This window comes from Oryctolagus cuniculus, chromosome 7, assembly GCF_051225735.1.
Source record: "Oryctolagus cuniculus isolate XC-2025 breed Fujian yellow rabbit chromosome 7, ASM5122573v1, whole genome shotgun sequence".
NCBI classification, from domain to species: Eukaryota; Metazoa; Chordata; class Mammalia; order Lagomorpha; family Leporidae; genus Oryctolagus; species Oryctolagus cuniculus.
The window spans coordinates 121310724-121324139 of record NC_142873.1 but is presented as its reverse complement, the minus strand read 5'-3'; the positions used below and the strand labels follow the sequence as shown (position 1 = coordinate 121324139).

General features: G+C 40.0%; 1 protein-coding gene across 7 annotated transcripts in view; it reads left to right on the top strand.

Annotated features, from left to right (window-relative positions):
• Positions 1 to 13416, top strand: part of ZFYVE9 (zinc finger FYVE-type containing 9) — a 213141-nt gene that overhangs the window by 183410 nt on the left and 16315 nt on the right. For 5 of the 7 annotated variants that reach the window (XM_051857767.3, XM_051857765.3, XM_089300650.1 and 2 more), the window contains 2 exons: positions 1420 to 1524; positions 10362 to 10512. In XM_051857767.3, the coding sequence (XP_051713727.1) occupies positions 1420 to 1524; positions 10362 to 10512 (256 nt within the window). Of the gene's footprint in view, positions 1 to 1419; positions 1525 to 10361; positions 10513 to 13416 lie in introns of those variants that run through there. The other 2 variants (XR_016211026.1, XM_051857766.3) reach the window with 2 other exon arrangements.

Sequence of the window (13416 nt, the reverse complement as noted above, 5' to 3'; positions counted from 1 at the left end):
AAGTAACATACCTAAGTTATCACCCTCGTCTTCCCATCAGTTTCTACATCTCAGTAAATGAGAATTCTAGCCTTCTAGTAGCCTACTCATAAAATTTGGAATCATCTTTTTTTGTTGTTTGTTAGAGATTTATTTATTTATTTGAAAGGCAGAGTTACAAAGACACAGAGGCAGAGAGAGAGGTCTTCCATCTGCTGGTTCACTCCCCAAATGCCTACAGTGGTTGTGACTAAAGCCGAAGGCAGGAACTCAATGCAGATCACTGGTGGAGGGTAGTAGGAACCCATGTACTTAATCCATCACCGCTGACTCCTAGAATCTGCATTAGCAGGAAACTGGAATTAGGAACTAGAGCCAGGAAGGAAGTGCAACACTCCTAAATGAGATGTGGGCCTCTTGATTCGCATCTTAATTGCTAGGCTGTATGCCCAATACCAGGCTATCAATGTGTCTCACCTGGATTATTTTTATTGTGTTTGTCTGTTCTCCATTCTGCTATCCTTGCTCCCTTGCTTTCTATTTGCTTTTTTCCCTGCTAAATTTGGTGGTTTACCTGAGAGGCAGAGATAGAAACAGAGCTTCTATCTGCTGTTTTCACTGCCCCAAATTCCTGCACTACTTGGGGCCAGGCCAGGCAGTAGACAGGAACCAGGAAGTCAATCCAGGTCTGCATGTAGATGGCAGGTACTCAGATACTTGCTGCCTCCTAGGGAACACATTAGCAAAAAGCTGGAATTGGAATGGAGTCAAGACCTGAACCCAGGCATTCCAGTATGGAATATAGGTGTCCCAACTGGCATCCCAAATGCTAGGCAAAATACCTACCCCTTGCCACCTATCTTTACAAAGTAGTCAGAAATGTTAAAACAGGTCAAAAGCTTGAGGGTAAAGTCAAAAGTCCTTGTGGTAACCTGTACAAACCTTTGAAATTTGGTTGTGTGCTTTGACCTTGATTCCTGCCATTGTTGCTTATTTTGCTTCAACCACACTGGATATGTTGTATTATGTATGTGTATGTGTATGCATATGTGTGCACCTAAGATGTTCCAAGCATTGTGTGTATAGCAGGAATAAAACAGATGAATCCATATGTACCCTCTGCAGTTTGCTTCAAGGGGAGGAGACAGTTAACAATATAGTAAAGGTTAAATAGTGATAAAGCAAGGTAAGCATTCAAATGTTTGTTTAATGTTACATATAAGAGGTATATGAAACTGTTTGGTTTACTTCCTTATAAGCATTTACAGTCTAAATAGAGTGCTAGAATATAAACAATAGGACTTTTATTATGTATTTTCTTATTATTTAAATAAGATGTTTTAATTTTGACATTCTTTCCCTTTGTACTAATTTTGCTAATGTAAATCAGATTCCACTATTTATGAGTTATTTTTTCTAATTCACTCTGCTATTGCACAGGATTTCAGAAATTACCAGTATACCCTGCCAGTAGTTCAGGGTTTGGTGGTTGATATGGAAGTTCGGAAAACCAGCATCAAAATTCCCAGCAATAGATACAATGAGGTAAGAAGGCATAGCTTTCATAATTGAAAACATAAATGAAGGCAAAAATTATGTGATTACATATAAATTTTTTTTTGACAAGCGGAGTTAGACAGTGAGAGAGAGACAGAGAGAAAGGTCTGATTACATATAAATTTCATTATTAAATGATAATGGAATCTGTTTATAATTTTTTTTTTTTTTTTTTTTTTTTTGACGGGCAGAGTGGACAGTGAGAGAGAGAGACAGAGAGAAAGGTCTTCCTTTGCCGTTGGTTCACCCTCCAATGGCCGCCGCGGCCGGCGCACCACGCTGATCCGATGGCAGGAGCCAGGAGCCAGGTGCTTTTCCTGGTCTCCCATGGGGTGCAGGGCCCAAGCACCTGGGCCATCCTCCACTGCACTCCCTGGCCACAGCAGAGAGCTGGCCTGGAAGAGGGGCAACCGGGACAGAATCCGGCGCCCCGACCGGGACTAGAACCCGGTGTGCCGGCGCTGCAAGGCGGAGGATTAGCCTAGTGAGCCGCGGCGCCGGCCCTGTTTATAATATTGTATGGCTTAGTTGTAAGAAATTTCATCATAGAAAATAAAGTGTTAAATTTGTAACTTATTTGGCCTGGTTGTATATTTGATCCTTTGATGATAGAATGATAATCATTGATAGATTTGCATCTTGATTAAGGTGTAAATACAGCCTTGTATCTGTAATTTTAGTGGTAGAATTTTTTTGTTTTTCTCTGTAACTAGAAATGCATTATTTTTAAGCACAGCTCAGTAGTGTAGTCCTGAATTGGCTTTAAGAAAGGTTCCAAAAACAAATGATTGCTTTTGAATTAATCTATATTTTGTAACTAAAATTAAATTATACATATTATATACAAATGAACAGAATTGTATAAATAATGAGGTTTGTTTGCATGTGAAGTCCTTTTTGAATTTAAGAACTTCTTCACATCAGTTCTAATATGTGGTAATCATTAGAGCTTTTAAAGAGTTTTATTTTAAAACTTAGTTTGACCTGAAAATGGTTAAAATCTGGTGTTTTAAAATTAGGCAGGTGGTAATTTCCTGATCCTTTATTTTATTCTACTTTTTTTTTTAGATTTGTTAGGTATAAAATAATTTCCTTCCTTTATCTTCCTTTCTCCCTGCTCCCACTTCTTCGTTCAGCCATTTGTCCTTAATCATTTCTACATTCTGTAAGCATTTTGTACTTGGCATGCACTTAGAATCACACAGATGTCTTTCTGGACTCACGAGCTCAGGGCTCAGCATTATTGTGAGACTGACCTTTGTAATGAAAGTCTTTACTCGTGACTTTCCATGTGATGTATTGTTTTTTTCATGACATTAGAAAATAGTAGCTATAATGCATGTTGAATTTTTCTAGGGTACAATTTGCAGTCTTTCCTGTTAGTCCTACCTGGGAATAAGAGTAATAGTTTAGACCTGAGAGACTCAAATCTTTAAAGTAAATGGATTATATACAATTCATGCCCTAATGAATGTTTACAGACACTTTGAAAACTTGATTTGTTTCTCAGGTTTGAAGTTTTATTATCTACTTCACAAATGTTTATTAAATATATTCTGTGGTAACAAAATACAACGATGAGTAAAAACATTATGCTTTCCTTCTGGGAGCTTATGTTCAGTGATAATGGGATCAGATGTCATCCCCGAGTGAGTCGCATACATTGTTATCCTTGGTGTTTGCAAGGTGTACTATGTGTTTATACAGATTTATCTGTAAAAGTAGTGAGGCTCCCATAGATATTTCCAGACTGAGTATATTCATCACAACAGCTGCCATTCATAGTATCTATTTTTATCTGAATTCTGTTTCAGTTGATGGTATGCAGATTCAGAAATCTTTGTTCAGACAGAGTAATGGTATTTCCAATCATTTATTAAGAGTTCATTATCAATAAAATTCCCTTATTATATGTCATTTATTTTTCTTCCTGATTTAGCAGACTTCTAATTGAATTTTTATTTCAACTCAATGTACTCTTATTTCCCACAATCTTGGATAGTTGAATTGTGTTATATTTAATTGTGTTAAAGTAATAATTCTTCACTTTCAATAGTTGAAAAAGTAATTTTCTTACAAAATTGTTTTAGTTCATCACCACAGTATTCCTCTTGTCTTCTCATTCATTTTTTCTCATTTATACCCATGGTCCTTATTATTGCCTGTTTTGTACTCTCTTTTGCTTCATGGCTTTTGCACAAGCTGTTTCCTTGTTGACACACACTTCCCCTGCTGTTCACCTGCCTAACTCCCACTCATTTTATGGCTGTCAGCTTAAATGACATTTGGTCTGATGGCCTTTAGTTCAGTTTGTAACTGGAGTTAACTTTTGCCATATATGTGTCCCTAGCATTCTGCATGTAACTATTTATAATTCTACATTTATTATTTTTTGTTCAGTGCCTGTTTTCCCTCCTAGACTGTTAGTTCCATGAAGGATTAGGTCTCTCCTTTTTTACCACAGATAGAATAACAGACTCCCTCAAACAAAGTAGGTATACAAGAAATCACCATTGAATGAAGGCATGAAACAGAACTAATATAGATAAAACAATATGAAAACAAGTGCTGAAATTTATTGCACATTTACTAAATGTTCAAAGAAAGTAGAGCTCTGATAAATGGAGTAGTCTGAAATGTTCTTTAATTTCTTGTTGATCCTGTATCCCTAACAGCCACTGCAGCATGTTGCATATAGAAGATGTATGTAAAGGTTTAGCCAATAACTACATGAATCAAAGATTTTAATGGATAATGAATGATGTTTAAGCACTAGAAAGAGAAGGATGGAAAATAACTCAGGTGAGGAAAAGGGGGATAAATACCAGCCAAAACAATGGCAGGGAGGCAATAGGAATGAGCATGTCTTACAAGGAAATGGGAGACAATTAATGTTAGTGAAGACGAGGCTGAAGCAGACTGATGGGTTAGTGAAGATGAAGTTGTATGGAGTCTACTGGCTTTTCAAAAGCTTTCAAAAACTAAGCAAAGGGATTTAAAATTTTGTATGATAAATTGTATAGCAGAAAAGGTGACAATGAAAGCAGAGTTTTATAAAACTGAATTTGGCAGCTGTATTAAAAATATGAGGGGAGGGAGTAAAAGGAGAGACATTACTAAAGCTTAGAGAAAGATAATAATTCTGACCTCATGGAGATTTTACTAAAGGAAATAGACATTGTGTATAAAATTTCTAATTTTTTGTCAAGGTTATTAAAGATCCCTGATGGTTTGGGTAACCCTACTGATATTCTTATTGAGAGATTATTTTTAACATTAACACTTATTAAATTTGGTACTAAATATATTTTATTATGTACTAGGTACTATTCTAAGGAAATATATTTTTACACTAACTCAATGAAATGACTATAGTGAGTACCTTTTCATAAATGAGGGAATTAAGACAGAGAGAACTTAAATAAGTTGCCCATGGTCAAATGGCTAGCAAGTAATAGAAGTAGGATTCAGGCAGTCTGGTTCCTGTCACCCACCATAAATTTAATAAACAGTTACCATTCTGGTTTTAGAGCTGATGATTTAAAGTAGTTATAACACTTTTTTTTTTTTTTTTGGAAAATGTAGTGGGACTGTTAGATGAGGCCAAGTTCTTCTGGAAAAAGGATCTTCACAGTTGCTCTATTAGTTAAATTTAGGCTACAGCCAAATCAGTGATATAACCAGAATATCTATGTAAATACTGAAGTCCCATGAAATGATAAAATTAGTATTACCTATTGACATTTCCTAATATGAGAGTACTTCAAAAGAAAATTCATATTATATATTTAAAAAAACTGTGTAGATTTCAAAATTTTTGCACCAAAATAAAAATCTTTCAATTCATCTTTACCACAATTTTTTTTGAAGTACCATCATATATGACTACTTTAGAATAAACATATTAAGACCAGAAAGGCAATGAGGATAACTAAAAAACAAAAACAGACTTTGGGATCAAATAGACTTTTAATTACTGGCTATATGAGGGGGCTTCAGAAAGTTTATAGAAGAGGCAAATGTGGTTTGGTAAAGCAGGTAAGGTGAAGCTCAGCAGGCCAGCATTGTAGCATAATAGGTTAGGCTGCTGCCTGCAATGCCAGCATCACATATGGACACCAGTTCCAGTTCCAGCTGGTTCATTTCCAATCCAGTTCCCAGCTAATGCCTCTGGGAAAGCAGTGGAAAATAGCCCAAGTCCTTGAGCCTCTGCACCCAAGTGCGAGATGCAGATGAAGCTCCTGGCTTCCACCTGGCCCAGCCCTTGCCATTGTGGCTATTTTGGGAGTGAACCAGCAGATAGAAGATCTCTCTCACTCTCTCTCTGTAATTCTGCCTTTAAAAAAAAAAAAAAAGATGCAGCTTGGGATGCCCACTTCCTGTAACAGTGTGCTTGGGCTCCAGTCCTGACTCTGCTTCCAATTCCAGCTTCCTGTTTAATCTTACCCTGGGAGGCAGCAGGTAATGGCTCAAATACTTAAGTCACTGCCATCCACATTGGAGACCCAGAGTGTGATTCAGGCTCCTTGCTTTATCCTGGCCCACCCTTGCCTGTTGTGCACATTTGGGGAGTGTGCCAGGTGATGGAAGATCTCTGTCTGTCTCTCTGCCTCTTAAATAAATCGTTAAAAAAATTAAATTTTGGGGCTGGCATTGTGGCCCAGCAGGTGAAGCCACTACCTGAGATGCTGGCATCCCATAGGAATGTCAGTTGGAGTCCTGGCTGCTCTACATCTACACTCAATCATAGCCAAAAGGCCAAGAAGCTGCTTTACTTCTGATCAAGCTCCTGCTAATGCACCTGGGAAAGCAGGGGAAGACAGCCCCTGCACCCATATGGGAGACCCTGATGAAGCTCTTGTTTCCTGGCTTCAGCCTGGCCCAAACCTGGCCATTGTGGCCATTTGAAGGAGTGAACCAGCAGTTTGAAAATTTGCTCTACGTCTCTGTCTCCCTCTCTGTAACTGCCTGTCAAATAATAAAAATAAGTATTTTTTAAGAAAATCAAACTTTAAAGTTTATAGAAAAATTGAAATAAAAGAAAATATGCATTTTCCATAAACTTTTTGAAGCCCCTTCATAATATTGTAGTGGATTAACCTCTTTTTCTGAAAAATGAGTATGCCTGCTTTATAAGGTTGTTATGACATTTAAACCAGATGTGTAAAATAATTAGTGTGGTACGTGGTATGCTAGAGATTTTGACAAATGATATATCATTGGTTGTCACTATCATTATTCAGATTAATTATTCATTTGGGGTTTTTTTTTTTTTTTTTGAAGATTTATTTATTTGAAAGGCAGAGTTACAGAGAGGGAGAGGGAGAGACAGAGCGTGATCTTCTTTCTACTGGTTCACTCCCTAAATGGCCTCAATAGCCAGGGCTGGACCAGGCTGAAGTAGAAGTCTGGAGCTTTTTCCAGGTCTCCCAAATGAATGCAGGGGCCCAAACACTTGGATCTTCCTCTAGTGCTTTCCCAGGCACATTAGCAGGGAACTGGATCAGAAGTGGAGCAGCCAGGTCTCAAACCAGCACCCATTTGGGATGCCAGCATTATAAGCGGAGGCTTAACCTGCTACTCCACAATGCTGGCCCCCCATTTGATTAATTTTTATTGAATTCATGTTACAGATTTTAATTTTTATAGATTTGTAGGCTACATCTAAATTCCAATACATCTAAGTTCCCTTGGGGAAGTATAGGACATCTGGATAAATATACAGTAGGTAACAGGAATGGTTAAGACTAGAAATCAATTTAAAAAAAGATTTTATAGTTAGCTGTAGCTATTTAATGTGAGGAAGAGAAGACTATAAAGGAAGGGTATAGCATCTACCATGAATCCATGTAGGCGCTCTCATACATTCATACTGACAGCATCAGATGGTTATGGTTCATACTTGACCCCAAAATTCTCATAAAGATATAGAACCTGAACCATAGCTTGCTAGTAGTGCCATCTTCTAGGATAGTCCTTGCAACAATCCATGCAGTGGTTCACATAGCTAATTGGGAGCTTCCTTTCTGACTTTTGTCCAACCCTAGATGATTGCTCAAATGCCAGGAAAAAAGATTTGTATCAGGCAAGTGCAAGAGCTGTCCTGACTTAGAAACCTCATTCCTGAGAGCAGCCAGTATCTCTTGTAACAGTTTCATAAACAGATTCCAGGATGGCTGTAGGAGACATGCTCCATTACAAAAATGATTATGTTCAAGGAAACCCAAAGTTATAGCTATCTAACGGGTGTTAGATACATATACAATTTGTTCTTGTTCAAATACAGTTTACCGACTTTCAGTTCCAATCATGCTGGAATAACAAGGATTGACTACTGTGTGTTGAATTGTATCCCTCCAAAGTTCATATGTTGAAGTCCTAACACTCCATGCCACTCCTACAGTACTTCAGAATGTGACCTTATTTGGAGATAAAGTCCTTTACCAAGATAATAAAATTCAAATGAGAATTTTTAGGGGAGACTATAATCAAGTAATGTCTGGTGCTTATAAGAAGGGGACATACTGATGTAGACATGCTTAGAGAGAAAATGATATGAAGAAAGATAGGGAGAAGATGGCCATCTATAAGCCTTATAGAGAGGCCTGGAACAAATCCTTTCCTCTGTGCCTTTAGGTGGAACCATCTCTGCTGACTTTATTTTGTACTTCTAACTTCCAGAACTATTATTTAAGCCACTCGGTTTCTGGTACTTTATTATTGCAGTGCTAGCACACTAACACACTAATCCACTTTTAATATCTAAACATCACGGCAGGATATGTAAAAAAACAAACAAAAGGGGCTGGTGCTGTGGCATAGAAGATAAAACCGCTGCCTGCAGTGCTGGCATCCCATTTGGGTGCCAATTCGATACCTCACTGCTCTACTTCCAATCCAGCTCTCTGCTATGGCCTGGGAAGGCAATAGAAGATGGCCCAGGTGCTTGGGCCCCTGAACCCATGTGGGAGACCTAGAAGTCCCTGGCTCCTAGCTTCGGACTTGCCCAAATCCAGCTGTTGTGGCCATTTGGGGAGTGAACCAGCAGATGGATGACCTCTCTCTCTGCCTCTGTCTCTGCCTCTCTGTAACTCTGTCTTTCAAATAAATAAATCTTTAAAAACAAAACAAAACAAAACAAAAAAGAACAATGGAGGAAAGAAGGTAAGTCCTATGATTATCCTAATGTATTGCCTATAGTTTCTAGGCTATAGGGCAGGGAGGGAGTTTCTGAATCAAGCCCAGTTGTTTCCCTGCATTGAGGGGACAGAATCAAGAATATTTGGAGGACGTGATGGCTAGGACAGATCACCAGAAGTACTTGTAAAAGAGCTCAGGAAACCTGCAAGGGGTTTCTGTTGAGTCCTTGGCTGATGATTTACAAATCTGCCCACATATGTGAAAAAAGCTCTGGAAAACAGTGGGTACACTAATTTTTTTAAAGATCTATTTATTATTTGAAAGTCAGAGTTACGCAGAGAGAGAGAGAGGGGGGGGGGTCTTCCATCCGATGGTTCACTCCCCAGTTGGCCACAACAGCTGGAGCTGCGCCAATCCGAAGCCAGGAGCCAGGAGCTTCTTCCGGGTCTCCCACGTGGGTGCAGGGGCCCAAAGACTTAGGCCATTTTCTACTGCTTTCCCAGTAGAAGGTGTATATACATAAACTTTTCAGCATTAAAAGGAATAAAATAGGGGCCTGTGCTGTGGTATATTGGGTAAAGCCACCACCTGTGGTGCTGGCATTCCCTATAGATGCCATTTTGAGACCCGGCTGCTCCACTTCAGATCCAGCTCTCTGCTAATGTGCCTGAAAAAGCAGCAGAAGGTGGGCCAAATGCTTGGGCCCCTGCACCCACATGGGAAACCTGGAAGAAGCTCTTGGCTCCTGGCTTCAGATTGGCCCAGCTCTGGCCTTGTATCCATTTGGGGAGTGAACCAGAGATAGAGGATGTCTCTCTCTCTCTCTCTCTCTCTCTCTCTCTCTCTCTGGGTGTGTGTATCTGTATGTGTAACTCTGCCTTTCAAATAAAAAATAAATCTTAAAAGAATGAAATACTGATACATGCTACAATGCAGATGAGCCTTCAAAACTTCATGCTAAATAAAGGAAAACAAACACAAGGATCACGTGTAATATAATTCCATTTATATGAAATAGAATTGATAAATCCACAAAGACAAAACAGATTGGTGGTTGGAGGGAGAGAATAGGATGCTGTGGTACTGCAGTTTACATCACAATAAATTAGATTGGTTTACTAGATACAAAACAGTGGCTCATGAGTTTTTTCAAGTAAGGTTCAGAATTATTATTTTAAATGTTTTTGATAAGAAAAAGCAGAATATTCCTAACCGATTTCACTGGGCATTTCAAACAGATTCATAAAATTAAGAAGCAATGAGTCTTACTACATTGGGCATTGAAAAAGAAGGGAGATGCACTTAAATGTGGGAGATCCTTTTGCACTTAGAACATCAGGTTATGTATCTTCAGAGAATCCAAAGGACAGGAGAAAGTGCTGCAACTGGCCAAACTAATTTAAGTGTCTTGAGTTCACAGCAGCAATGAAAAAATAAGAACTGAAAACAAAATGTGTCATGTGCATAGGTAATAGTACAAATCATTTATGAACTGTACAGGAAATATCTGTATATATTGTTTTTTTAACTGATTTTTTTTGTTTTCATTATCCTATAGCCTCCTTGCCATTTTAATAATATTCTTTCGTTAATGTTTTTTCCTTGAGAAGGTTGAGTTGCACCATGTCAGCCAAAACAGTGCCCATTCTTCCCAGAATGAGGTTGATGTTCTTCTTTGATTGCAGATGATGAAAGCCATGAACAAATCCAATGAGCATGTCCTGGCGGGAGGTGCCTGCTTCAATGAAAAGGCAGACTCTCACCTCGTGTGTGTACAGAATGATGATGGAAACTATCAGACCCAGGCTATCAGTATTCACAATCAGCCCAGAAAAGGTGAGCTTTTGAGCTGCTTGAAATTAAATGAAAGGTTATACTAGACTTAGAGAGTTGGATATGTCAACTTCATAATGCTCACTTTCTAGGTAGCTGATCACTAACAAATGATTAATCTTTTCAAGATTTTCTCCACGATTATGTTGACTCCTCAAGTAGCTAGACTCACAGTTAAAAATGAATCTGTTATTAGGGTAACATTTTAAAGGTATTTCCTTAGGATTTTTGTTTAAGATTTATTTATTTGAGAGGTAGAGTTATAAAGAGAGAGAGACAGAGAGAAAGGTTTTCCATCTGCTGGTTCACTCCCCAAATAGTCACAACTGCTGGAGATGGGCTGATCAGAAGCCAGGAGCTTCTTCCAGGTCTCCCATGCAGGTGCAGGGGCCCAAGCACTTGGGCCATCTTCTGCTGCTTTCCCATGCCACAGCAGAGAGCTGGATCAGAAGAGAAGCAGCTGGAACATAAACCGGCACCCATATGGGATGCCTGTGCCTCAGGCAGAGGCTTAGCCTAGTGCGTCACAGCTCAGGCCCATTCTTTAGGATATTGACGGAGCCAGTACTGGTACTTGAATAGGTCCCATAGTGAATATGCTTAGGTGGATTTGGAGGTTGCTGGATGACCAACTGTACTGAATGAATATTAATTAATAGGATTCTGAAGAAAAGCCTCTAGTTTCAGTTCTACTCAAGATGTAATCTCATCACTTGGGAGAGTGTTAGAAATGAAGAATCTGGGCCGGCGCCGTGGCTCAATAGGCTAATCCTCCACCTTGCGGCGCCGGCACACCGGGTTCTAGTCCCGGTCGGGGCGCCGGATTCTGTCCCGGTTGCCCCTCTTCCAGGCCAGCTCTCTGCTATGGCCAGGGAGTGCAGTGGAGGATGGCCCAGGTGCTTGGGCCCTGCACCCCATGGGAGACCAGGAAAAGCACCTGGATCCTGGCTCCTGCCATCAGATCAGCGCGGTAAGCCGGCTGCAGCGGCGGCCATTGGAGGGTGAACCAACGGCAAAGGAAGACCTTTCTCTCTCTGTCTCTCTCTCTCACTGTCCACTCTGCCTGTCAAAAATAAAAAAAAATAAAAATAAATAAAAATAAAAAAAAAAATGAAGAATCTGTGCCTTAGATATGCTAATCAGAATTTTAACAAGATATCTGTGTGATCCAAGTTCATATTGTGCGTTTGAGAAGCATTATTCAAGGTAGAATTACCCAAAGTGTTTTCTCAAGTTCCATGATTTTAAAAAAGGTTCACATAAATAAATAAAAGTCTTGCTTAATAAATTAATTCTGAGAAGCCCTATATTAAACAAAGTTTAGCAGCTTTCTTTACTTCTATACTTTCCAGACACTTTGACAAGCTGATGTATATTCTGATTTTTCAAAAGAAAGATAATGCCTAGCTTTGACCAAATTTATTTGGTAATTCTTATTTTCCCCTCAGAGTGTTTACCAATACTGGTTTTCTTTGGTATGTTTTATGAAACATACCAAAGGCATTCAGGAGATTATTGTCAAATGTGTATGTATGTATGTATATGATTTCTTTTTGAGAAATAGAGTTCACTTCTGTTAGCTTCCTCCCCAAATGCCTGTAATGGCTGGGGCTGGACTGGACCAAAGCCAGGACCTGGGAACTCAATCTGGATCTTCCACAGGGGTGGCAGGAACTCTACTACTTGAGTGGGTGTCCACTGATAGAAACCTGCAATTGGGAACTGAAGCTGAAACTTGTACCCAAGCATTCTGATGTGAGATGGAGGCATCCTGGTTGACTTTTTTTTTTTTAATATTTATATAGATATGTTTTTTGTCAAGGAGGTGGAGTGTTGCTTTTTTTTTTTTTTTAGATTTATATATTTATTTGAAAGTCAGTTACACAGAAAGAGGAGAGGCAGAGAGAGACAGAAAGAGAGGTCTTCCATCTGCTGGTTCACTCCCCAACTGGCTGCAGTTGCCGGAGCTGCGCTGATCTGGTTGCACCTGGCTCCTGGCTTTGGATCAGCGCAGTGCGCCGGCCGCAGTGCACCAGCCGCAGCCACCATTGGAGGGTGAACGAATGGAAAAAGAAAGACCTTTCTCTCTGTCTCTCTCTCTCTCTCACTGTCCACTCTGCCTGTCAAAAAAAAAAAAACAAAAAACAAAAAAAAACAAAAACAAAACAAAACAAAAAAACGTAAGATCTACCTTTTTTTTTTTTTTTTTTTTTGGTAAGATTTATTTATGGAGCCATTGCTGTGGCTCAGCAGCAGCCTGCAGCACCATCTCATACTTGAAAGGCAGTTACACAGGCTGGTGCTGTGGCTCACTGGGCTAATCCTCCACCTGTGGCGCTGGCAACCCGGATTCTAGTCCCGGTTGGGGTGCCAGATTCTGTCCCGGTTGCTCCTCTTCCAGTCCAGCTCTCTGCTGTGGCCCGGGAAGGCAGTGGAGGATGGCTCAAGTGCTTGGGCCCTGCACCCGCATGGGAGACCAGGAGGAAGCACCTGGCTCCTGGCTTCGGATCGGCGCAGCCCACTGACTGTAGCGGCCATTTGGGGGGTGACCCAACGGAAAAAGGAGGACTTTTCTCCCTGTCTCTCTCTCACTGTCTAACTTTGCTTGTCAAAAAAGAAAAAAAAAAGAAAGAAAGAAAGGCAGTTACACAGAGAAGGAGAAAGGGGCAGAGATCTTCTATCTCCTGGTTCACTTTCCAAATGGCTGCAACAGGTTAGGGGTGGGCCAGGCTGGAGCCAGGAGCCAGGAGCTTCTGGATCTCCCACATGGATGACTGGGGCCCAGCCACCTGGACTATCTTCCACTGTTTTCACAGGGTCATTAGCAGGGAGCTGAATCGGAAGTGGAGCAGCTGGGACTCAAACTTGCGCCACTGTAGGATGCTGGCATTGCAGGTGGTGGCTTAA